General features: G+C 48.2%; 1 protein-coding gene across 1 annotated transcript; it reads left to right on the forward strand.

The window, feature by feature from the left end:
* Window positions 1–4,162: 4,162 nt before the first annotated feature.
* On the forward strand, window positions 4,163–27,207 carry LOC142302001 (matrix metalloproteinase-21-like). Its single transcript, XM_075343073.1, has 6 exons — window positions 4,163–4,411; window positions 8,012–8,148; window positions 19,201–19,342; window positions 19,469–19,726; window positions 26,429–26,601; window positions 26,873–27,207. Exons 1-6 carry the CDS (start codon window positions 4,171–4,173, stop codon window positions 27,152–27,154), a joined length of 1,233 nt encoding a protein of 410 aa, XP_075199188.1. The 5' UTR covers window positions 4,163–4,170; the 3' UTR covers window positions 27,155–27,207.
* The last annotated feature ends 240 nt before the right edge of the window (window positions 27,208–27,447 follow it).

Consider the following 27,447-nt stretch of genomic DNA (forward strand, 5'->3'; position numbering starts at 1 on the left):
CTACTTATCTACAGATGACACAGGCAGAAGTTCAGAAACGTTTCAGCAACGATACTACAGATGAGGGCAAGTCACCTGCTTGCAACCAGAGCTTGACTGAACTGAATAATATCACCAGCACCAGTCCAGGGAAGAAGGGAGTATTTAAGCACAAGGGGAATACTGATGGTAAGCAGCTGGATGGAAGGCAAGCTTCTGCTGGGTACAAAAGGGGGAGAGACAAATCCAGCAGGAAAGCTAACTATACCAATGAATACTGACAGCAGGAACAATGGATGTCAGGGAGCATTTTGTGCAGCCAAACACTGTGCCCTTCTGTGGCCAGAACTCACATGACTGACTTGTCACCAGTGAGCCAACAGGAAGGCTAAAATAAAGGAAACATTCTCAGCTACGTTTTCTCCTTCTGGTTTTATTAAAGGAATTCTCCATATTAGAAACTCCCATTTCCATATACACCGTGTATTAGGAAATTTAATAGACAGGGGTTCCCTATTCAGGATCCTAATCTCTTGCTCAGAGGAGTTACAAAGAGTGTCTATCACTCAGGACCTGTCCTGTCCTGCAGTACACAGACCACCACTGATGTGAATGGAGACTGTGTAATGCCAGCTGTCCCCTGCAGAGATGCTGTAGGGAAATTGAACGCTTACTGTTAAGTTTTCCTACAGATCATGGGGCACTTTGTGATTTGATTATTGTCAAAGCACACATTGTAGGGCTGGCGTCTCTGCAGAGATGCCAACTTACTCACCAACCTGGCTGGGTCACCTCCTCTGCTGCACACCCCTGGCCATTCATGTGTGCTGCTGTCTCCTTCCACTCCTGGGCACTGTACATGCCACACAGAGTTCTCAGGAGTACATCTAAGACACGCGCACATGCCAGCCCACCTCTTAAAGGGCTGACACGCTATTTGTAGGAAATGCTCCTCAGCCTATGGCTGAGAAGCACTGTGTATTTAAGGCACCCTCCCATTAGGCGAGGTGACTGTGCAACACATTCAGGTAGTCAGTATACCAGTCTGCAAGCTAGTTGTCAGGTGCTATTGAAGCACCCCACAGGGCCTTGGGAATACTCGTCACTGGACCGGTGAGGGTCAGGGGATGTGACGGGTGGCCCTGCCCAGTTTCGTGACCCGGAGATGTCCACGAAGGGATGGATGATGGGATTGATGATGGGGATGATGAAGGGGTTGAGGATGAAGGGAGTAGTTGTCTCGTGACTCCACCTGTGGTGTGCGGCCAGGGATTAGAGGCCGCTCCGGGTGCTGTCCTCTGGGGCGGATGGTGTCGCAGCTTGGATGGTTCGGCTCACCACATGTAGAGCCAGGCCCCAGGGGAGGATAATGGTGGTGGTAATGGCCGTTGGCACCGAAGCGCGTGGCGCTGGCAAGGAAGGGCTGACACAGTGGTTGCGGTTCAAGGTCTTTACTTGCTGTCTGTTAGCCGCCCATGGAGTTCCGGGTTCTGCTGTGATGGGCCTCAGCTTATCCCGGATCCTTCAGAGGTCAGAACGGGTGCGGTAGTCTGTGGGCCCTTCCTCCTTGCGCTGTGTGTGTGGTTCCCGGCGGCGTGAAGCTACACAAGGTCCCCAGTAGATGTTGTTTAGTTTCCCTCCCGTTTGCGGTCACCGCGAGTCCTTTTTGGGGCCTGATCTTGATCGTGACTCTGGGCTCTATTTGCCTCTGTGCTCTGGGATCTTGTGGTAGCCAGAGGGACTTGAAATCCCCCTGCCCGGCAGATCCTGGTGGTGCAACCTGAAATGTATGCCACCTTAGGGCTCTGCACCCTAAACTGCACCTATCCCGAGGGAGCAATGAAGCTCTCCCCTCAGCGACCGTGTTTTCTCTTATGTCCCACACTGACCTCCTCCAGACCCGGGATGAGTACTGCACCTTAAAAAAAGTGCAGTACCCTGTGGCAACCGAGGCCTCAGGGGCGCGACATCGTTAACCCTGGGTCCGTCTCCAGGACCTGCCTTACCATACCCGTGTGTCCCTGCCATGTCCGCAATTCCTGTCCGTACCCGACTGTCCAGCCTGTCTCAGTCACTCCACCTGTACCCATCTATTCCTGTGTCCGTCACCTGCCCCGAGGGTCAGCTGCCACATTCCTGGTCACTGCCCTGGGAGTAGTACCTGGCCTCTGCCTCGCGGTGGGCACTTAGTTAAGCCCCTTCCACTAAAGGGTAAGCCCGGGTTTCCCCTGTGGTCCAGTGGGTCCACTACTCCTGCTCGCTGCCTCTACACCGGCCGCGAGCTTTACACCCTTCTCATGAGCAGGGATTGTTCTTTACATTGAACACTGAATTGCAGTTATGGCTACAGTCTGACAATGTCTTTTAAAGGGAACCTGTCAGCAGGTTTTTGCTATGTAATCTGAGAGCAGAATGGTGTAGAGGCTGAAACCCTGATTCCAGTGATGTGTCACTTGCTGGTCTGCATGTTGTCATTTTAATACAATCCCTGCTTTCTGTGCTGCAGATCCAGCAGAGCTCTGAATTCTGAGCTCTGTATAATCCCACTCACGCCACTGATTGGCAGCTTTCGTTGTACACTGTGCATTGACAAAAAGCTGCTAATCAGTGGTAGGAGTGTTGACGGACATATCATTGCTGCAACCTATGCGGCCGCAAAGGGACCTAAGAGATATGGCGGCCCATTTCTACCTTCAAAGCTGAAGGAATTGCGTATTATGATGAGCTATTGGGTTGCAAAGGGCCCATATATTGTTCTTGCACAGGGGCCCTCTACTGTCTGTGTCTGCTAGTGGGTGGGGATAGGGTTACACAGAACAGATGGACTAGGAAGCATGAGACACCTAGTCCTGTAGTGATAATCTCCTGCTGATAAAACGCTGATTTTATTGAAACAGCAACACACATCCTAGTAAGTGACACATTCCTGGAAACAGGGTATCAGCCCCTACATCATGCTGCTGTTAGGCGGGCTTTGCACACTACGACATCGCAGGTGCGATATCGGTGGGGTCAAATCGAAAGTGACACACATCCGGCCTCGCTGTCGATATCGTAGTGTGTAAATCCTTTTTGATATGATTAACGAGCGCAAAAGCGTCGTTATCGTATGATTGGTGTAGGGTCCGACATTTTCATAATTTGGCAGCAGTGACAGGTACAATGTTGTTCCTCGTTCCTGCGGCAGCACACATCGCTGTGTATGAAGCCGCAGGAGCGAGGAACATCTCCTACCTGCGTCACCGCGTCTAACGCCGGCTCTGCGGAAGGAAGGAGGGGGCGGGATGTTTACGTCCCGTTCATCTCCGCCCCTCCACTTCTATTGGCTACCTGCCGTGTGACGTCGCCATGACGCCGCACGGCCCACCCCCTTAATAAGGAGGCGGGTCACTGGCCAGAGCGACGTCGCACGACAGATAAGTGCGTGTGAAGCTGCCGTAGCGATAATGTTCACTACGGCAGCAATCACAAGAGATCGCTGCTGCGACGGGGGCGAGGACTGTCGCGCTCGACATCGCAGCATCGGCTTGCGATGTCGCAGCGTGCAATGTACCCCTTAGATTACATAGCAGAAACCTGCTGACAGATTCTCTTTAAGGCAGAAAATATAGGCTCTCTTCACATCTACTGTGCTAGATTTATCGTTCAATGGATCCAGTTGGCTTCTGATGGACATTGGTGTTGGTCAAGGACTTTTTTCAGCTAGACTCTATGCCAAAAATGGCTAAAAGCTAAGATTCATGTGTTTGGAGAAAAGAGGTTTTGTGCCCCGATTTACTAATTCCCACCACTGCATGGACCATTGCGTGCCTACAGCCTTTTTCATTCATGTCTAAAGGAGTTATGAAAAGAATAGAGCAAGCAGTGATCCTTTGAAAATGCCACAAATACTGAAGATAGCTCTTAAGTGTATCCCTACTTGTCATTTTCTTATGGAGCCAATAGATAATTATCCATTTTGTACCACTTTTCTGTACCCAGGCTGTGACCTCTGACGTCAGGACAAACATGACGCCGGAATATCCACTGTTATTAAAGACAACGTCTAACCGAAATGTTACAGAGCCCCAAAAAAGTGCAAACTTGTCCCACATTGAAGGTTTTCGAGTGGTTTTCGGTTATCTCACCGGTAAAGTATTCCACTCAAATACCACAGAGAGGTCTAAGCAACCACTGAAGAAACATCCACTAATGAGGAGCAAAAGCCTAAAGGGACGATCGTCATCTATTGTGCCAGCGCTCGTACCTGTAAAGAAGAAGCTGAGCTGGCGGTTAATGATGGAGGGATACAGCGCCCATCTGACATTGGAGGAACAAAGGCGCACCATTGGGCAAGCCTTCCGCAGGTGGAGTGAGGTGACCCCTTTAACCTTCAGGGAGGTGACGCCCAAATCTGAGCTCAGTGCTGACATTACATTGGGTTTTGGAACAGGTAAGGAAGATGAAATTGCATTCTGGAGTCTACCAATAAACATCACAATTAGAAGAGAAATGTTGGGTGCAGCCTGTATAGTTTGTATTGTCCACCAGTAAATACTGGAAAATGCAGATTTCTTCTTGTCTAGAGGGAATGGCTCTTCGTGGTGTGACGGTTGCGCAGTGCTGGGTGCTCTCTGCTTCTTTTCCTTCTCCCCTCTCGCAGCTTAAAGGGAACCTGTCAGCAGAAATTTCGCCCAAAACCTAAAAGCTTCCCCCTCTGCAGCTCCTGGGCTGCATTCTAGAAAGGTCCCTGTTATTATTGTGCCCCATGTGAGACCAAAATAAAGACTCTATAAAGTGCTACCTTTTTGTATTCAGATACTGTAAATGTGACACAAGGGCGGGCTCTCTGGCGTCCGTTATTCTGCCTCCTGGTCCTGTATGCCGCCCCCCATCGCTCCTTTCCATAGCTGATGCACTGCCCACTGCTCCAGCCATCCCCGCGCATGCCCAGTGCCAGTCTCACGGGACTGAGCAGTGTGACCGCTGGTGACGTGTGCGCAGGCAAGTGATTATGGGCGGGGCTGTGATTGTTATCAGAAAGTACCCGCCCATAATCTCGTGAGCGCGCAAACCTCACCAGCGGTCACACTGTGCTCAGGGTAGATGCTAGACTGTATGGGCTGCTTCCAGGGATGACGTCCCTTTTGTCACGTGATAGGGGCGTGTTCAAAATACTATCACGTGACAAAAGGGACGTCATCCCTGGAAGCAGCCCATACATTCTAGCATGTACCCTGAGCACAGTGTGACCGCTGGTGAGGTTTGCGCACTCACGAGATTATGGGCGGGTACTTTCTGATGACAATCACAGCCCCGCCCATAATCACTTGCCTGCGCACACGTCACCAGCGGTCACACTGCTCAGTCCCGTGAGACTGGCACTGGGCATGCGCGGGGATGGCTGGAGCAGTGGGCAGTGCATCAGCTATGGAAAGGAGCGATGGGGGGCGGCATACAGGACCAGGAGGCAGAATAACGGACGCCAGAGAGCCCGCCCCCGTGTCACATTTACACTATCTGAATACAAAAAGGTACCGCTTTATAAACTCTTTATTTTGGTCTCACATGGGGCACAATAATAACAGGGACCTTTCTAGAATGCAGCCCAGGAGCTGCAGAGGGGGAAGCTTTTAGGTTTTGGGCGAAATTTCTGCTGACAGGTTCCCTTTAACACACACAGAAAAGAAGATACTGCAGCTGCATCCCCCTCCTCTCTGTTTTTTTAATGTAACAAAAGATGGAGGTTTTAGTAATTCATGAGGTTTCTAAACATCATTTTGAGTCTGTTGAGGGTCATTAAAAGGTATTTTCTGCTTTTAGAAAACTCCTGTCCCTCTGCAGTAGTTTGTTTTTAAAGAAAACTAGTTGTCCTTTAATCCCCCTCCCCTGGTCAAGTGCTGATTCTCCACCACTGATCCCAGTGTCTGTTATCGTCTGCAGCACTGACATCTCGTTGACAGCACTGCAAACAATCAGTGACCTTAGCATATTGAGCTGCTCAAGGGGACAGAAATCAGGATGGGGACATACTGTATATACCAGAATGTGCTCAGAATGGGGATATAGATACCAGGAGGGGCCCAGGAAGGGGACATATATAGCAGCAGGAGGACGTATATGAAAGGGAGGGGCCAAATAAACAAGATGGGGACATGTATACCAGAATGTGCTCAGAATGGGGATATATATACCAGGAGGGGCCCAGGATGAGGACATATATAGCAGCAGGAGGACGTAAATGAAAGGGAGGTGACAAACCAGGATGGGGACATATATACCAGGATGTGCTCAGGATGAGGATATATATATATATATATATATACCAGGAGGGGCCCAGGAAGGGGACATGTATAGCAGCAGGAGGATGTAAATGAAAGGGAGGGGACAAATAAACCAGGATGGGGACATATATACCAGAATGTGCTCAGGATGGAGATATATATACCAGGAGAGTCTCAGGAAGGGAACATATATAGCAGCAGGAGGACGTAAATGAAAGGGAGGGGACAAATAAACCAGGATGGGGACATTTATACCAGGATGTGCTCAGGATGGGGATATACTGTATATACCAGGAGGGGCCCAGGAAGGGGACAATTATAGCAGCCGGAGGACGTATATGAAAGAGAAGGGACAAATAAATTAGGCTGGGGACACATATGCCAGGATGGGTCCAGGAAGAGAACATATATACCAGGAGGGGGTCATACATATAGAGTTTCCTAAAGATTACCTGCCACTTGTCAAAAATATGATTTTATTTTTAATTTTTTAAAATCTGTTTCTTCCTGAATTAAAGGGGTTGTCCACTACTAGGATAACCCCTTCTGATTTAACATGTTTCCCCCAGGTAAAATAAAAAAGCCGATACTCACCGTGGTTACAGCGGTGGTTCTTTTCCTTTTGTTCCTCCTGTTCTCTGTTCCTGATTTGGCCCCCTCTTACCTGTATTTAAATCTAGTCATATTATCCAAGTGAAAGTGGTCCCCAAGAAGATTTTATGCAGGGAAGAAAGGCTTATAATGTCTGGAATAGAGAGGTGCAGGAGCAAAAGAACAAAAAATCACTTATTCAGGCGAAGAACAGCATTTAGACTAGTTAATAATAACATATTTATGACTAATATCTATGGTCCTCTTTAATCGGAATTTGTCAAATGGTATTTGATACCTAATCTGAGAGCAGCATAATGTAGAGACAGGGATCCTGATTCCAGCGATGTGTCACTTACTGGGCTGCTTAGTGTAGCTTTCATAAAATAAGTGGAGTTATCACTAGATGACTAGTTATAGGGTATCTGTCAGCAGGTTTTTGCTATGTAAGCAGAAGCCAGCATGCTGTAGGGGTTAAAAATAAAAATCAACTGTACCTCTCTTATCAGGCTGTGTGCTGTTGTTTACTTAAACTAAAGGCTTTATTACTTGGTGATTATCATTGCTAGGTCTAGGCATTCCGGCACACCCCCTTCTGTGATTGACACCTCACTGTCAATGTACAATCTCTATTGAGAGCCTGGTGTGGGCGGGAGCAGCTCCCTGGGCTCAGCTACATGACTAAAGCTAAAAATTCAGATTGTGTCCGAACGGATGCCGACAGTAATCTAAGTGATACATCTTTGAATTCAGGATCTATTTGCCTACATCATGCTGCTGTTAGATGAGGTAGCAAAAACCTGCTGACAGATTCCCTTTAAACTGCTGCCAGGTAGTCATACATATTCATAAGCTCTTTAGAACCCCGCCCCTACCACTGATTGACAGCTTTCTGCCTATGCACAGTGTGTGGTGTGGGCAGGGTTATACAGAGCTCAGCATTCAGAGACCTGGTAGATCTGCAGCAGAGAAAACAGTTTGAAATCAAGCAAGCAGCCCAGTAAGTGACACATCGCTGGAATCAGGATCTCTCCCCCAACATCATGCTGCTCTCACATGGGTTGAAAAACCTTGTGACAGATTTTCTTTAAGAAGAAAGTTTCTATTGACTGTATTACTGGGTAGATAGATGTAGCCTTTATTTTCCCTCTTTCGTTTACTTGCTGCACTTTTGTCAGGTCGACATTTTGGATGCCCAGAAGTGTTTGAGGGTGATGGCAATGAGCTGGCACATTCTACTAATGACGGAGAAATCCACCTGAATGATGACCAGCACTTCACAGCCAGCGGCCAGCATGGTATTAATCTGCTCAAGGTAAGCGCCGGTATTACATATCATGCTACTTAAAGGTGATTGACCACTTTCTTGGACATATAATTATTAAAAAATATCACGCCAAGTATTACAGATTACTCAGTTACCTTTATTTTGAATTCTAGGACTTTTTCGCAGTCTCTTGTAGAATTCTTACCCATTAGTAGCCCACTTTTCCCTGATCTCGTCCTGTCCATGTGATGCCTGGAGGTCACTTGTCTCTCTGTGCACTCCTTAGTTTTCGCTTCCACTGTGCATGTTCCAAACCTCCTAACTGGCACATGCGCAGGCATCGTTTAGCTTTTCTTATTCACAAGCCCAGGCCATGTACGGCCTTCACTATAGTTTGCACTGCTTTTACTGCGCATGTGTCACAAATGTGTCTGGACCTTCAGGTGCTGCTACTGGGACCAGGTGCAGAGGGGCCCGACGATCGTCCAGACATTAATGGACGCTGTCCCTTTAAGGGCTGGATTTAGGTTATTTTTCTGTTCCTTGCCAGGTTGGAGGAGCCTTTCCTCAGCCGTAATTAAGGACCTTTCTAAGGTTGGGCCTCTCACTCCTCCAGTGCGGGTTATACTCTTCACTTGGAGCAGTTGCTTGCTGAGGAGTGCATGTGGATTCAGATTACTGTTGCTGTAGATTCTGAAGATTCCCTCTCAAAGATAAGTTGTTGTTTTTTCCTTTTTCCCCTTTTGCTGGTAATTTTTGTGTTTGTTTTTCCCTCTGTGGATTGGTTGGTGGTGGGATTTAGTCCTAGGGTCTGGCTAGGAGACAGGGGTATGTTGGCGGGCCACACGTCCTAACCATTATAGGTACCTGTGGTTTGCGGGCAAGCGCAGGGCCCCCCAGTGTCAGGGTCAGCGCAGGAGCCCTTGGTCCCCCCCCCCCTCTTTGTGTTTCAGCCTCCCTTATTCCCTGGAGTCCACTTACTGGGTGTCTCTCCCCATACCCAGCGTGACAGCATGTCTTGGCAGGAAAAATAAGTAATGGTAGAATAAAAATGAAAAACGTCTGTAGACAAGTCCTCTACTGCACATGCACTCAACACTGGTTTCAGCACATGTACAGTGGAAACTATAATATAGGGACACTGGACTGTGATAAAGAGGATTCTGGCATACATATTAGAAAATATATTGTATTCTGTCACATTGACTTTGAGATAGCAGGGAACCAGGGTTCTTAAGCTGTCCCTCAAGCTAGGGGATGATAGGTTATCCCTAATCTCATGGATACTCCTAATGGTGGAGATGCCTGAGTCTCCTTCCTGGCCCTGCTCCTGATCAGTCCTGATCTGATTCCCCCACCCCCTTGTCCAGGGAGGGATGAGACAGGAGTGTGATTAAACCCACAGATAAAGACAGACAAGGGAAAACCAAAACTCTGTCACCCAGCGCTTACACACAAAGGTAAAGACAATAAGAGATTCAGGAGAAAAAAAACAAAAGCAGGAAGGAAGCTACAAAACAACAAGGGTAAACTCCAATGCTTCAAGCATTAAGCACAACTTAAGAACAACTTTCACCAGAGAGTTTGTGACACCACACCTCACAGACCAACATAGAGTAAACTATAGCTGACATGGGTAGAAGGATTCCACCAGCATAAATAGGAGGGGAGCAGATGTGATAGGCCTCCCCACAACATGTGATTAAAGGAGCAAGCAGACTAGCAGATATTAACTCTTGCTAGCCTGCCTATGAATCAGCACACAGCAGGTCAATGCTTGAGTCTGCCTGTGTTGATCCTGGACACCAAAGAAACCACCAGCTGGAGTGTCAGAATCTTCAATCTGAACAGAGCCCAATGCCACCATGACAGTCGGCGAAGTTTGTGCAAAACTCTGTGTGACAGTCACTTTGTGTGTTCAGTGTAAGGACTGACTTTGAAAATAGAAGAGGATACACCAGGGACAGGTAGTGCCAGAAGACCCATAGCCAGGGCAGTACTCTATAAAAGGTTGACGAGTAGATGAAAAATATAGACATAGAAAACAATCAACTATAGTGTTACATAAATGTATTTTATTAAACTAAATCGATACTAGTATAGAAGAGAGGGTGATATACAGTACAGACCAAAAGTCTGGACACACCTTCTCATTCAAAGAGTTTTCTTTTTTTTCAGGACTCTGAAAATTGTAGATTCACATTGAAGGCATCAAAACAATGAATTAAAACATGTGGAATGAAATACTTAAAAAAGTGTGAAACAACTGAAAATAAGTCTTATATTCTAGGTTCTTCAAAGTAGCCACCTTTTGCTTTGATTACTGCTTTGCACACTCTTGGCATTCTCTTGATGAGCTTCAAGAGGAAGTCACCGGAAATGGTTTTGCAACAGTCTTGAAGGAGTTCCCAGAGATGCTTAGCACTTGTTGGCCCTTTTGCCTTCACTCTGCAGTCCAGCTCACCACAAACCATCTCGATTGGGTTCAGGTCTGGTGACTGTGGAGACCAGGTCATCTGGCGTAGCACCCCATCACTCTCCTTCTTAGTCACATAGCCCTTACACAGCCTGGAGGTGTTTGGGGTCATTGTCCTGTTGAAAAATAAATGATGGTTCAACTAAACGCAAACTGGATGCAATAGCACGCCGCTGCAAGATGCTGTGGTAGCCATGCTGGTTCTGTATGCCTTCAGTTATGAATAAATCCCCAACAGTGTCACCAGCAAATCACCCCCACACCATCACACCTCCTCCTCCATGCTTCACAGTGGGAACAAGCCATGTAGAGTCCATCCGTTCACCTTTTCTACAAAGACACGGTGGTTTGATCCAAAGATCTCAAATTTGGACTCATCAGACCAGAGCACAGATTTCCACTGGTCTAATGTCCATTCCTTGTGTTCTTTTGCCCAAACAAGTCTCTTCTGCTTGTTGCCTGTCCTGAGCAGTGGTTTCCTAGCACCTATTTTACCATGAAGGCTGCTGCACAAAGTCTCCTCTTAACAGTTGTTCTAGAGATGAGAAGGTGTGTCCAAACTTTTGGTCTGTACTGTATAGCCGATTATCACTAGTGGCAGCAAAGCATCAATCATGCTAAATTTTTGGAGACCATCCTGTTGGGTAGTCTGACTTAAGTTTACAATGGGCCACCTACAGTGCCTTGAAAAAAATATTCATACCCCGTGAACATTTCCACATTTTTTTCACTTTACACCAACGTACTTAAATGTCTATTATTAGGATTTTATGTGATATACCAGCATTAAGTAGCAAGTATTTGTGAAGTGTAAAGGAAATGATACATGGTTTTTTAAATATTTTAAAACTATAAATCTGAAAATTATGACGTGCACTTGTATTCAGCCCCCTGTAGTCTGATACCCCTAACTTAAATCCTGAGTGACCAATTGCTCCCAGACATCACCTAATTGGTAAATTTTTTCCACCTTTGTGTAATTTTTTCTCAGTATAACTACAGCTGTTCTGTGAAGGCCTCAGAGATTTGTATGAGGACATTAGGGATCAACCAGCATCATAAAAACCAAGGAACACACCGGAAAGGTCAGGGATAAAGTTGTGGAGAAGAGTAAAGCAGTGTTGGGTTATAAAACAAATTGCCCAAGCTCTGAACATCCAACAGAGCACTGTTCCATTCATTATCCAAAAATGGAAGGAGTATAGCACAACTGCAAATCAACCAAGACATGGCTATTCACGTAAGCTGAGATCCCAGGGAAGCACTAATCAGACTGCTGTGAGAAGGGAGAGGCCCATGGTCACTGTAGAAGCTGCAGAGATCCACAGCTCAGGTGGCAGAATCTGTCCATAGGATGACTATTAGTCATATACTCCAAACTCTGGCCTTTATAGAAGAGCGGAAAGAAGAAAACCATTTTTGAAAGCAAGCCATAAGAAGTCCTGTTTGCAGTTTGAAAAAAAACATGAAAGGGATACAACGAGCATGTGGAAGAAGGTGCTTTGGTCAGATGAGGCCAAATGAGAACTGTTTGGACTAAATGTAAAACGCTGTGTGTGGTAGAAAACTAACACTGCACATCACCCTGAAAACACCATACCCACCATCACACATGTTGGTGGCTTCTGCTGTGGAGAGGCTTTTATCCAGCAGGGGCTGTGCTGTTTCTATTTCTCTTAGTTAAAACTGTTATTTAATGTTTTTCATGCTTGTCTCTGCTGCCATCTACTGGTCAGACTTTTCAGCTCCTCTGTTTCTTTTGCCCAGCCCATGGGAGTGTCTGATGACCCTCTTGCATCACTTCCTGGGATGTTCATTCCAGCCAGAACTTTTGTGAGAGCAAGATCCCTTATAGGAGCTACTAGAAGCAAAGTCTTCTGACCACGTGGTAGCTTCAGAGGCAAGCATCACTGGAAGATTTCAATGCCAGGTACTTGGATTACTGCACTCTGCATGTCCTAACCTTTGGAGAAAATAAACCACCATTGTTTCATCTCAGCATGTGCATGTTTTCACTCTGGAGCGCTCTGGTCCTGTGTGCCCCACCTATAGGAAAAACGAAGGTAAGACTCTCACAACCTCTCACAACTACGCACCTTCCATCGCCTTTAAGTGGGGACAGAAGTCAGAAGACTGCTTAAGAGCTCAATACCCCGGCTACAGATCCCTAAGAACCCTGTAACTTCCCATGTAATCTGCCTAGCAACAAGCCTTGTGCACTAGTCTGCCTGCACAGTGCATGCCTGGACAAGCCTAAGGGGAAGCTCTCCCATCTGCCACGTCCTCCATCACCTCTGCTTGCATTGTAAAGGGACAGTTTATGCACCTGCTGTTTCCCTCTTGCCATACCCCTTCTATAGACTTGCAGTACATTATACCTCATTACTGCACACCGCTGCACTGCGAACCCCAAGTCTTACTAAAGACACCTTGGGAATCTCATCAGGGAGTCCTTGCAGAGCTGCACAACGATTTTTGGACCCCTATTCAAAAGTCAAGTTTCTTAAAGAGACAGTACACCTTAAATCAAAATGGCTGAAAAAGACCTTGGACAGTTCCCCACTGCTGAAACAGAGCAAATACAATCTGATACTGTCCATTATGAAGCCCAGGAGGCAGAGCCCACGCTTTCAGCAGACCAAGTTGTCCGACCGAAGCGCTCTTCCAAACCCACGATAAAGGCCGCTGAAAACTATCACACTATGAAAGATGAGCTATGTGAACACCTGGAAGAACAGTGGGAACGAGTCACCTATTACATGTCAAGACTTGAATCCTCATCAGGTGATGCCTCATGCTTACAAGCCGCTCTGGAACGGCTGAACACAGCTCATGAAAGATACAAGAGACTGTCAACAAGGTACATTACCTTTCTAAAAGACTCTAAAATTGATGAAGCGCTTTCAGACCTGAGCAAGGCAGAAGAGGTGGACAAGAAAAGAGATGCCAAGGTGCAAGATGCCATAGACAAGGCCGAACACCGTATCTCTCACCAGCAAGAAACCAGATCACACCGATCAACCTCATCTAGACGTTCCTCTCGGTCATCCGGGTCATCATCCTCAAGAAGCTCAGCCCTGAGCGACAGGACACTAGAGGCCCTCATAAGAGCAGAGGAATCCAAGGTGAGACGTTCCTTCACAGAAAGAGAAGTAGAGGAAGAAGCCAAAAGGACAGAAGCAGAAGCCAAAAGGGCAGAAGCAGAAGCCAAAAGGGCAGAAGCAGAAGCCCTTGCAAAAGCAGAAGCCGCTAAAGCAGAAGCCCATGCAAAAGCAGAAGCTGCTAAAGCGGAAGCCAAAAGGGCAGAAGCGGAGGCTCGGATAAAGATTCTTCGGTCACAGATGGAAGAGGAAGTTGCGCTAGCTAAAGTGAGACTACTTGAGCAAGCATTGATCCAAGGTCCTGATCCAGCTCACTCGCCACCACTGGAAGCAGACAATCCAGTTGATCGCACAAGAGACTATGTACTGAATCAGTTACCTGTAGCAACCCCGGTTTGCAGTACCGTCCAAGCCGACAACACCGAAACCTCCAACTTACCTCTACCAGTGCCAGTGCCACCTAAAGCACCCGAGCAAATTAATAACAGTCACCAAGAGGTGCCCTCTCAAACACAGCCACCACAGCAAGATGGCAACCAAGTGTTTCCTGACCCACTTCCACAGCTCAAGCAGCGGTCATCAGAATCTACAGAGGCTAAACCACAGCTCAACCCTGCAGCAACGTCATTTTACCCGGGAACATCTCATCCATTCATGCCAGGCAGCCCATACGCCCCAGGGGCATCACGAGTCGTCGTGGCAACAAGTGGTGAGAAATCAGATATGTCTGAGTTTGCCAGGTTCATGGTGAGCAGAGAGCTAATCAACACTAGTCTCACGAAGTTCGATGATCGTGCAGAGAGCTACAGGGCCTGGAAAGCAACTTTCAAGGCAGCCATCGCAAATCTCAACTTCACTGCGGAACAGGAGCTCGACCTCCTGATCAAGTGGTTGGGCCCAGGCTCTACAAACCGTATCAAGAGCCTCAGAACCGTCTATGTGGGACAAGCAGAAGCAGGTCTCGCTGCTGCATGGCAGAGACTGGAACGCACCTTTGGCAGCGCAGAAGCAATAGAGAAAGCCCTATTCAAGAGACTGCAGGACATCCCAAAGATCAACCTTAAAGAAGCCCACAAGCTTCAAGACCTAAGTGATCTGCTCATGGAGCTGGAGCTCGCCAAAAGAGACCCTCGTCTGTCTGGGCTGTGCTACCTGGATACAGCCCATGGAGTGAACCCAATCGTGGTGAAGCTGCCATACAGTCTGCAGGAGAAATGGGCAACGTCAGTCTCAAGGTACAAAAGAATGAATGACGTCACCTTTCCCCCATTTATTCAGTTCTGCAAGTTCATTGACGAGCAGGCCCAGATGAGGAACGACCCCAGCCTCGACTTCCTAGAGTTCAACACTTCGGCAGCTGCAACATCATCATCAAGGTATGAAGGTGCCATACACAAACGCAGAGACATTAAGAACACTGTGAGTGTCAGGAAGACTGAGCTACCATCACCTGCAGCACGCACAGATAAACAGAACACCATCTCATCACGAGATAAGTCTTTCAATCAAGAATGTCCCATCCATAAAAAACCGCATTCACTGAACAAGTGCAGAGGGTTTAGAACTAAAACCCTGCAGGAGCGCAAGAAAGTCCTCACAGAGCTTGGGATTTGTTTCAAATGCTGCGCATCACTTGAGCACATGGCTAAGGACTGTAAATCCATTGTCAAGTGTGAGGAGTGTCATAGCGAAAAACACGTTTCAGCCATGCACCCAACCCAGCTAGCTAGAGACACACCGGCTGCAGTCACCACCACTCCCACTCCAAGTCATGGCGGGGAGCCCAAGAATCAGACTGACACCACCACAGCCGTCTCCTGCTCATGCTCAGAGGTATGTGGAGAGGGCCAAATGGTGAAATGTTGTGCTCGAATATGCCTCATCAAAGTTTATCCCGAGGGACATCCAGAAAAGGCAATGAAGGTGTATGCCATCATAGACGACCAAAGCAACCGGTCCCTAGCAGGAACCAAATTCTTTGAAGCCTTCGGAATTAATGGACCATCAGAACCCTACACCTTGAACACCTGCTCAGGTCGCATTGAGACTAGCGGCAGAAGAGCCCAGGGATTCATTGCTTCTCCTATCAATGGGAAGACTGAAATACCTCTACCAACGCTCGTTGAATGTGACCAAATACCCAGCCACAGGAATGAAATTCCTACCCCAGAAGCTGCATTTCATCTACCACACCTAAGACACCTCGCTAGTGTTATCCCACCTCTGGACAATAACGCAGAGATTCTACTCCTGCTCGGCAGAGACAATCTAAGGGTACACAAGGTGCGACAGCAGTGTAATGGGCCTGACTATGCACCATACGCCCAGAGACTGGACTTGGGATGGGTAGTCATAGGAAATGTGTGTGTTGATCGATCAGAAATTGATTCCTTCAAGACTTATGTGCATGGAGATGGGCGCACAACCTGCTTAAAGCCATGTCCTCATCACTATGAAGTGAAAGAGAAGTCTCCAGACACAATACAGCTACCTGACATCGCTTCTTCTCTGCATATCGACAACTTGGGAAGATCAGTCTTTCTCACAACCAAGGACGACGATAAAGCAGCCTTGTCAGTAGAGGACAGAGAATTAATCGGAATAATGGACTGTGAGTTTTCTAAAGACAAAACCAACCACTCTCCATTACCCTCCCGATCTACCAAGGGAAGACTCCCAAACAACCGAGCTCAAGCTCAGACCAGATTTAACTCTCTTCAGCGTTCTATGAACAGCAAGCCTGAAATGAGAGAACATAGCGTCTCCTTTATGGACAAGGAAGTCCGCAACAACCTAGCAGAACCCATACCAACCGAACTGAATCCAGCAGATCACGCAACTAGACCTACGTCTATAAGTTCCTTTGCTAACTCTTCTTGGCTTACAGGTCCAGAGTTCCTGCTGAGACAGTCAGAAGAAGGTGTCCAGGAAGCCTTCAGCATCCTAGATCCAGACAACGATCCAGATGTCCGAGCTGAAGTCAATACCCTGGCCACCAGTGCAGAAAAAACTTCCAACCTCGGTTGCCAACGTTTTGAACGTTTCTCCAGCTGGATGAGGCTCGTCAGGACTGTCGCTAGGTTAGTGCACATCGCCAGATGCTATCATACGGACCTTAAAACCAAAGACTGTCATCGCTGGCATGTCTGCCACAAAGCCCTTTCTGCTGAGGACATCTCCCATAGCGAGTCCCTCATAATACGCCACCTCCAACAGAGTGAATTCGCCATAGAATGGAAGTGTTTATACAACAAACAGCAGATTCCATTAAGAAGTCCTCTTGCCAATTTAAACCCAGTCATCGACAGTTTCGGCTTACTGAGAGTTGGTGGTCGTTTAAATCAGGCTCATCTTGGAGTTGCAGAACAAAATCCTCTCATCATTCCCAACAAACACCATGTTACAGTCTTGCTGATCCGACACCACCATGAAAAGACTGAACACCAAGGCAGGCAAATTACAGAAGGTGCTTTACGGTCTACAGGCCTCTGGATTATTGGAATGAAGAGACGTGTAGCACGAATACTACACGATTGTGTGCACTGTCGTAAAGCGAGAGGAAAACAACTGTACCAGCAAATGGCTGACTTGCCTACAGACAGACTTTCCACAGAGCCACCTTTCACCTACGTGGGCCTAGACGTTTTCGGACCATGGATGGTGTCCACACGCAGAACTCGCGGAGGCCAAGCAAACAGCAAGCGGTGGGCCGTGTTATTCACCTGCATGAGTGTTCGAGCCGTTCACATTGAGGTGTTAGAGTCCATGGATACCTCCAGCCTAATCAACGCCTTGAGAAGGTTCCTTGCCATCAAAGGACCAGTGAAACAGCTGAGGTCTGACCGTGGAAGCAACTTCGTCGGTGCATGTAGAGAACTGAACATCGACACCAAACCTATCCAAGATCAGCTGGCAGAGAAAGGTTGCACCTGGATCTTCAATCCCCCTCACAGTTCTCACATGGGAGGCTCCTGGGAGAGGATGATCGGGATTTCACGCAACATCTTGAACTCCATGCTAATGGACGTCAATTCCTCAAGACTCACACATGAGACTCTAGTCACTCTTTTAGCTGAAGTCTCAGCCATTATCAATTCAAGACCCCTTGTGCCGGTGACCATGGATCCAGAAACACCAACCATATTAACTCCTACTATTCTCATTACCCAAAAAACTGACAACGCGGTAATGCCCAGCGGAGAGTTCACCCACGCGAACACTTATCAAAAACACTGGAAACGGGTTCAATACTTGGCTGACTACTTCTGGAACCGATGGAGGAAGGAATACCTCACCATTCTTCAAGGAAGAAAGAAGTGGCGACATCCCAAGCCGAACCTCAAGGAAGGAGACCTAGTCCTCATGAAAGATCAGACCACAGAAAGGACTGACTGGCCTATGGGACTAATTACTAGGATACTGCCTAGTCAGGACGGCAATGTTCGGAAGGTGGAGCTAAAGGTCATCAGGAAAGGTGAGACGAAGACCTTTGCAAGGCCAATCCACGAACTTGTTCTGTTTTTGCCCATAGAGAGCGTCCCTACAGGATGAACGCTACCGGACCTGAACTTTGAGCCATCCTTCTTGTTTTGGACTCAATTGAGCTTGTTTTTGCATTTAACATGCCTTTCCTTTCAGGTTGTTTTATGGACTCAATAGTGAAAACCCCAAAGTGAATTTCAGACGGGGAGTGTGCTGTTTCTAATTGTCTTAGTTAAAACTGTTATTTAATGTTTTTTTTCATGCCTGTCTCTGCTGCCATCTACTGGTCAGACTTTTCAGCTCCTCTGTTTCTTTTGCCCAGCCCATGGGAGTGTCTGATGACCCTCTTGCATCACTTCCTGGGATGTTCATTCCAGCCAGAACTTTTGTGAGAGCAAGATCCCTTATAGGAGCTACTAGAAGCAAAGTCTTCTGACCACGTAGTAGCTTCAGAGGCAAGCATCGCTGGAGAATTACAATGCCAAGTACTTGGATTACTGCACTCTGCATGTCCTAACCTTTGGAGAAAATAAACCACCATTGTTTCATCTCAGCATGTGCATGTTTTCACTCTGGAGTGCTCAAGGTCCTGTCTGCCCTACCTATAGGAAAAACGAAGGTAAGACTCTCACAACCTCTCACAACTACGCACCTTCCATCGCCTTTAAGTGGGGACAGAACAGGGGCAGGGAGGCTGGTCAGCGATGACGGGAAGATGGATGGAGAGAAATCCAAGACAATCCTGGGGTAAACCTGTAAGAAGAAGAATGGACACAAATTTTCAGCATCTAGATGTGCAAAACTGGTAGAAACATCCCCCAAAAGAATTGCAGTAGTAATCACAGCAAAGGTGGTCCTACAAAATATTGCCTCAAGGGGTTGAATACAAATGCACAACTTTCAGATTTATTTATTTTTTTTAATATTTATAAAACCATTGGATGGACTGAAGCGGAATAACTTTGAACAAAAAAAAGTGATGATATTTTATAATGGTTTTACTTCTACTACTAGATTGTGATTTATTTTGTCCCCTCTTAGGTGGTGGTGCATGAGATTGGACATATCCTGGGGTTACCTCATAGTACCCGACCAGATTCAGTGATGGCCCCCTCATACGATACAGATGGAAGCCGCTTGGAACTGAGCACCGGAGACAGGAGAGATATTCAGACACTTTATGGTGAGACGATGGCAGAGACATCTACAGAGAGAAGGAAACAGAGAAAGGCCAAGAGATGACGATGATCCTGATCCGAGAACCCCCTCTGTTTTCTCATAATGCTCAGTGTCTTACGCTTTTTTTCAGGGGTTTGTGAAGGGGCATTTGATGCCGTCTTTGATTGGCTATGGACAAGGCACAGTCCCGGGGGGGCGCAGAAGTTGAGGTTCAACACGTTCTTTCTTAGAGGGCGATGGTCCTGGATGTATGAAAACAAAAATAATAGAACGCGCTCTCGAGACCCAAGACTGATTACTAGAGAGTGGGGGATCCCGCTGCAAAGCAAGATGGACGCCGTTCTGCAAATCTGGAGTTTAACTGAACAAGAAACCTATTTCTTTACAGGTCAGTCACTATTCTATTTCTTTACAGGACACTAAGAATTCTTATATGGGAAAAACTGCACATCCGCCTGTGATTGATTTGAATAGTAGGCGGATGTGCAGTACCCGGCTGCAGCCGCTATCAGAAGACGGGGCAGCACCGGAACTGAGCATTTCTGGCCATCTGCTGCCGGCACCGGCACCAGGAGCAGCTGATCGGCAGGGGTGTCAAGTGTCAGACCCTTGTCGATCAGACCGGGGTCAGACCGGCCTATGCTAAGGATAAGCCATCAATGTTAAAATAGTGAACAGCCTCTTTAACCCTATAGTGCAGGAACCCGTTGCCCTAAAAAATCTCCCATGGAGCATATTTGTGTGATTCCCAAGCCAAGTAAAGACCCGTTGTTCTTTGGTAATTATAGGGTCCTTATAGAGTCCCCAACATCTAGCTCGGGAGCCACATGTGGCTTGCGGGCCTGTGATGTGTGACTCACAGCTGTCTAAGCCTGATACATTAAAAAACGCAGGTCTCCAGATGTTGACTTTTGCAAGTAGCCCCCAGAGAAGAGCAGATCTGAATGTGGGGTATAGTGGGAACACCTGGTTTGGTATACTGCCTCAATCTGATTTATGCTTAAAAGGTTTGGCTGTCATTATACTACCAGTAGTAATGGGGGCTCTGAGTGTCAATACTGTGAGGAGGGGCGGGTGTGGGATGTGGCTCAGAACCCTCTCTCAGAGCTGAATGTGGCTCCCAAGGTCAGAAAGGTTGGGGACCACTGGTTTTGGGAAGTGGAGGTGGGTCTTTGTAACTCTACAAGAAGTGGATGGCAGTTCTTTGTCTCTATACAGAAAATGGGGGCAGGTCTTTTTCACTGTATAGGAAGAGAAGGTGGGTTTTTGTCTACAGGAAGTGGAAGCAGGTCGTTGTCTCTCCACAGGACATGTAGTCGGGTTCTATGCCGCTCTACAGGAATTGGGGGTGGGTCTTTGTTTCTCTACAGGAAGCGGAAGCAGGTCCTTGTTTCTCTACCGGAAGTGGAAGCAGGTCCTTGTTTCTCTACCGGAAGTGGAAGCAGGTCCTTGTTTCTCTACCGGAAGTGGAAGCAGGTCCTTGTTTCTCTACAGAAAGTAAAGGCAGGTCCTTGTTTTTCTACAGGAAGTGGAGGCAGGTCCTTGTCTTGTTCATAGAAAGTGGAGGTGGGTCTTTGCCTCTCTACAAGAAGTGGAGGCCGGTTCTATGTCTCTATGTAGAAAGTAGGGGCAAGTCTTTTTCTCTGTACATGAAGTGGAGTTGGGTTTTTGTCTACAGAAAATGGTAGTGGATCATTGTCTCTCAACAGGAATTGGAGTCCAGTTTGATATCCCTCTACAGGTAGAGGTAGGGGTAGGTCTTTGTGTCGCTACAGGAAGTGAGGGCAGGTCCTTGTCTTTTCTGAGGAAGTGGAGGTGGGTCTTTGTCTCTCCACAGGAAGTGAGGGTGGATGTTTGTTTCTCTAGAATAAGTGGGGAGAGTCTTTGTCTCTCTAGAGTAAGTGGGAGAAGGTCCTTGTCTTTCTAGAGGAAGTAGAGGTGGGTCTTTGTCTTTCTACAAGGAGGGCGGTTCTATGTCTCTATACAGAAAGTGGGGCAGGAAGTGAAGGAGGATTTTTGTCTACAGGAAGTGGAAGTGGGTCATTGTCTCTCGACAGGAAGTGGAGTCTTGATCTGTGTCCCTCTATAAGAATTGGGAATTGCTCTTTGTTTCTCTACAGGAAGTCGGGGCAGGTCCTTGTCTCTCTACAAGAAGTGTTTAGGTCCTTGTCTTTCTACAGGAAGTGGGGGCAGGTCCATGTGTACCGCCCTGGGGGCTAGGCTGCCTGCCGAGCCGCTCGGATCCGGGCTCGGGTTGTCGGTGGCTCGAGCACTTCCGGACCGGGGGTCACGTCGCTCCAAAAAGGGGGTGATCTTGCTGGCGCTATGGTTAGGGGTGGTGTGGTGGACGGTTCACGGCCGAAGCTGCGGTATTGGTAAAGTTCGTGACTCCACCCACGGGTCGTGGTGATTGTAGACACCACCGCTGCGGTGAAGGTATAGGGGCTCCCGGGAGTGGTGTAATGGCGCAGCTAGGTGTTGACCCCTCCGTGGGTAGGGGATGTTGGTCCCGGGGCCCGGTTGGCGAGGGCCGGGGTGCAGGGCGGAATGTTGCGGTGCTGTGCCTGATGGCACTGTTGTACTCACGATTATAATCACACAAAGAGTCACTGGTAAACCAAGTTCGGTGATGATCAGTGCCCGCAGCCGGCTGCGTGTTCTCCTAGTACGGTTGGTAATGTCCGCCTTTCTCCTGCACCTCTGTGTAGTGACTTTTGACTCCTATGCCTAAGCTACGGTAGTCCACTCCCCGACTTTTGTACGCCGGAGGAGTCCGTTTGTCCGCAGACGCTGGCCCGTTGGATCTCTGGCCCTTGTGAAAATAGCAACATGTGAAATTTAAAACTTAGCTTTTAATTGGGTTGTATTAAGAAATATAGCAATAGGTGCAAATTTGATACCAGGCCACACAGGGTTGAGCTCTGCATTGAGCCATTACCGCCACTTTCAAGTGCCATATACCTCCCCTGATGAGCATATGATACGATGTGAAACGCGTCGGGAGGCACTTGGTCTGGATACTAGGGCTAGCCACAACAGAGCCAGCTGTGGACTGCCCTTGTCAGGGCGGGAGTATATTGTGAAAAAGGGTCAACTTTATCCCTGAAAGGGCCAGCGACCAAGCCACTACTCCCGTCACCCTGACCCATGGATTTCGGTAACACAGGAGAAATTTGACCCCTGAACAGGACATAGGAATTGGGTGAGATCACTCCTTTTTTTGTGTCTATAACACTGCGTAGTAATTGTTGCCTATTGCCTATCGACAGACAGGGTTCTTTTCTGATTATACTAGATCCATCCAAAGTCACCATCTATTGGATACCCTATTTTATATTGTATACACCTATTGAGGTGTCCCTCTGTCTGATAATGTACAGTTTGTGATTCTACAGCTAGGCAGCTATTTATTTATTTTTTGCTCAATATCATTGTTGTAAAGCCTCTCATAATATTGTAGGCCACAATCACCCAGTATCCCTACAGCTGATGATATTGGACGGGTCATTTATATACAGGGTATTCTACCCTCTTTCTTACCTGTGTTACATCATGAAAGTGATGGCGCTATAATCCTTGATTGGCCTCATCATTTTCAGGTTTTAAATTGGTGTGTGGATCACTGTTTGCACCTATTGCTATATTTCTTAATACAACTCAATTAAAACTAAGTTGTAAATTTCACATGTTGCTATTTTCACATTAATCACACATGTAAAAGTTCCATTCTGATACCTATTGGTGTTGAATACATGCTATTTCAGTATCTCTGGCCCTTGGCGGTGGCACTTATCCATGCTGGTTGGGCTGTTGCCTTCAATTGTGACTTAGGTGGGAAAGGACCCTGAGGTCCAGACCGCAATCAGTTAATTTGACTAAGATCCAGTGGCTTCTGGACTAATTCGGGGTCTGAGTACCCTGCCTGGTGCTCCGGTATCTAGTTGGCTCCCCGGTTCGGTTCCAGCGGGCCACTACCCTGTCCCGATCCCTTGCCGTTTCACTGGTCGTCTTCCTGGTCTCCTGCAGGCGGCCACTACCATCTGCCTCCTGGCCGAAAAGGGTACCTAGGCTCCTACCCAGGCCCCTGACAGTTCCCAGTTTTCTCCTCCACTCGTCCTCTGTCAACTGTCAACACTGTTCTGTCTTGTGTTCCTGCCCCAGGCCATCCGAACTCCTCGGTGGGCATGGCCAGCCACCTGACTCCGCCCCACCGGGTGTGAACATCAGGACCTGGGAGGGGCGACTCAGGGTTTCAATGTGTTGCTGCTATTACCTTATTAGGGTGGGGTGTGGTGCGTGGGACTACCTGTGATCCCTGGCTAGTCCAGGGCATCACACATGTCTTTCCAGAGAAAGTGGAGGTGGATGTTTGTTTCTCTACAGGAAATGGAGGGCGATTCTATGTCTTTCTAACCGGAAGTGGGGGCAGGACTTTGTCTCTCTAGAGGAAGTGGAGGGCGGTTCTATGTCTCTACAAGGAAGTGAAGGTGGGTCTTCGTCTCTCTATAGTAAGTGGAGGCACCTCTCTATTACTTTGTCCCTCTAAAGGAAGTGGAGTCAGGTCCTTGCATTAGGCAAGCTTTCAGTTCAGAGCAGGCAAGCCACTAGACAATGGCAGGTGCAACGCTTTCTGGGAAGTGATGAACAACAAGTTTCTGCACCTACAGATTACTGATGAAGAGGAAATGCCCAGCCAAAAAGAGTGAATGGCAACTTAAATCCAAGTAAATCGGACAGATCATAGGTGTTGAAAGTGGGTCTTTGTCTTCCTACAGGAAGTGAGGGCAGGTCTGTGACTCTACAGGAAGTGGGGGCAGGTCTGTGACTCTACAGGAAGTGGGGGCAGGTCTGTGACTCTACAGGAAGTGGGGGCAGGTCTGTGACTCTACAGGAAGTGAGGGCAGGTCTGTGACTCTACAGCAAGTGAGGGCAGGTCCGTGACTCTACAGGAAGTGGGGGCAGGTCTGTGACTCTACAGGAAGTGAGGGCAGGTCTGTGACTCTACAGCAAGTGAGGGCAGGTCTGTGACTCTACAGGAAGTGAGGGCAGGTCTGTGACTCTACAGGAAGTGGGGGCAGGTCTGTGACTCTACAGGAAGTGGGGGCAGGTCTGTGACTCTACAGGAAGTGAGGGCAGGTCTGTGACTCTACAGCAAGTGAGGGCAGGTCCGTGACTCTACAGGAAGTGAGGGCAGGTCTGTGACTCTACAGGAAGTGAGGGCAGGTCTGTGACTCTACAGGAAGTGAGGGCAGGTCTGTGACTCTACAGGAAGTGGGGGCAGGTCTGTGACTCTACAGGAAGTGAGGGCAGGTCTGTGACTCTACAGGAAGTGAGGGCAGGTCTGTGACTCTACAGGAAGTGAGGGCAGGTCTGTGACTCTACAGGAAGTGGGGGCAGGTCTGTGACTCTACAGGAAGTGAGGGCAGGTCTGTGACTCTACAGGAAGTGAGGGCAGGTCTGTGACTCTACAGGAAGTGAGGGCAGGTCTGTGACTCTACAGGAAGTGGGGGCAGGTCTGTGACTCTACAGGAAGTGAGGGCAGGTCTGTGACTCTACAGGAAGTGAGGGCAGGTCTGTGACTCTACAGGAAGTGAGGGCAGGTCTGTGACTCTACAGGAAGTGAGGGCAGGTCTGTGACTCTACAGGAAGTGGGGGCAGGTCTGTGACTCTACAGGAAGTGGGGCAGGTCTGTGACTCTACAGGAAGTGAGGGCAGGTCTGTGACTCTACAGGAAGTGGGGGCAGGTCTGTGACTCTACAGGAAGTGAGGGCAGGTCTGTGACTCTACAGGAAGTAAGGGCAGGTCTGTGACTCTACAGGAAGTGGGGGCAGGTCTGTGACTCTACAGGAAGTGGGGGCAGGTCTGTGACTCTACAGGAAGTAAGGGCAGGTCTGTGACTCTACAGGAAGTGAGGGCAGGTCTGTGACTCTACAGGAAGTGGGGGCAGGTCTGTGACTGTACAGGAAGTGGGGGCAGGTCTGTGACTCTACAGGAAGTAAGGGCAGGTCTGTGACTCTACAGGAAGTGAGGGCAGGTCTGTGACTCTAGAGGAAGTGGGGGCAGGTCTGTGACTCTACAGGAAGTGGGGGCAGGTCTGTGACTCTACAGGAAGTAAGGGCAGGTCTGTGACTCTACAGGAAGTGAGGGCAGGTCTGTGACTCTACAGGAAGTGGGGGCAGGTCTGTGACTCTACAGGAAGTGAGGGCAGGTCTGTGACTCTACAGGAAGTGAGGGCAGGTCTGTGACTCTACAGGAAGTGAGGGCAGGTCTGTGACTCTACAGGAAGTGAGGGCAGGTCTGTGACTCTACAGGAAGTGAGGGCAGGTCTGTGACTCTACAGGAAGTGGGGGCAGGTCTGTGCCTCTACAGGAAGTGGGGGCAGGTCTGTGACTCTACAGGAAGTGGGGGCAGGTCTGTGACTCTACAGGAAGTGAGGGCAGGTCTGTGACTCTACAGGAAGTGAGGGCAGGTCTGTGACTCTACAGGAAGTGGGGGCAGGTCTGTGACTCTACAGGAAGTGGGGGCAGGTCTGTGACTCTACAGGAAGTGGGGGCAGGTCTGTGACTCTACAGGAAGTGGGGGCAGGTCTGTGACTCTACAGGAAGTGGGGGCAGGTCTGTGACTCTACAGGAAGTGGGGGCAGGTCTGTGACTCTACAGGAAGTGAGGGCAGGTCTGTGACTCTATAGGAAGCGGGGGCAGGTCTGTGACTCTACAGGAAGCGGGGTTGGGTCATTGTCTCTCTGCCTCTGGTTTCCTGTAGGAAATACTGGCTATAAGTATATCAGAAAGGCGGCTTTAGTTGTGGAGCAGGGAATACATTGGACAAGAGCAAGAGCAGTACATGATGGGAAGGGAGGTAAGTGAAGTTCCTGCACCTATAGTGCTGGCAGAATGCAGATGAAGAGAAACTCAAAAAGAGTGACTGACAGGTTTACAGAGCTTCAGCATTGGAACTTTTACTGGATACATTAGACTGATGTCTATCCAAATACAGTTTTATCTTGTTGTGGAGGATGAGAGCAGCAAGACCATGCTTTCTACAGGTTTTATGTAAAAGGATAGGAGAGTAATGAATCATTATTTTGCAGGAGCTCATGTCTGGACATACCACTCTGGTAAATATAAGGTGGTCTCTGTGGATTCCCAAGGACGTAAATTCCCTCAGCTGATCCATGAGCGGTTTCCGGGGATCAGTGGCCCGATAGATGCCGCATACTTCAATCCCACCCAGGAGTCCATCTACTTCTTTACTGGGTTGATGGTAAGAACATACGAGGCCATGATGTTACAGTGACCCTGTGGGCAGTGACACGCCGGTCCACAGATTCCCTTCAGGATGGCAGAGCTGCAGTTACCTCATGTGACCTGTGGACGGGTGTGGCACTGTTTCTGATTGATAGTGGCAACTCCTTTATTAACATAATAAAGATGACTTTTATGTGTACATGATATTGTGAAATGACGTCAGAATGGCTGCCCAGGAAGCTCTTTTCTCCTCCATCCTCACGATCCTGTTTTCCTCTGATACTCAGGTCACCATCTTTGATATGAAGACCCACCAGCCCTTAGGAGGATACCCGCGGAGGATTGCTGACGTGTTCCCTCCGGTGCAGCCACCGGATCATCCTATGGGGAACCTGGACGCTGCCTATTACTCCTATACTCACCGTGCTTTGTTTTTTTTTAAGGGCATCTATTTCTGGAGGGTGGTGGGATCCAAGGAGAGATCACAGAATCCCAGCCTGCCGGTTAATGGGGTGATGCCTAGAAGAAAAGTCTCTGAGCAGTGGATGGATATCTGTGATGTTACATAACAGCTGATATAAAGTTGTGCTATACTGATATACGCCACCGTCTACAATTGAAACCAGAGGTTTCCATCCACTCTCTATAAAGACACATCTGCAAGTTTTTCCTCCTCCCTCTATACAGACACATCTCAGGTTTTTCCCTCCGCTCTCTATAAAGACACATCTGCAGGTTTTTCCCTCCGCTCTCTATAAAGACACATCTGCAGGTTTTTACCTCTGCTCTCTATAAAGACACATCTGCAGGTTTTTCCCTCCGCTCTCTATAAAGACACATCTGCAAGTTTTTCCTCCTCCCT

This window comes from Anomaloglossus baeobatrachus, chromosome 4 (genome assembly GCF_048569485.1).
Source record: "Anomaloglossus baeobatrachus isolate aAnoBae1 chromosome 4, aAnoBae1.hap1, whole genome shotgun sequence".
Classification (NCBI taxonomy): domain Eukaryota; kingdom Metazoa; phylum Chordata; class Amphibia; order Anura; family Aromobatidae; genus Anomaloglossus; species Anomaloglossus baeobatrachus.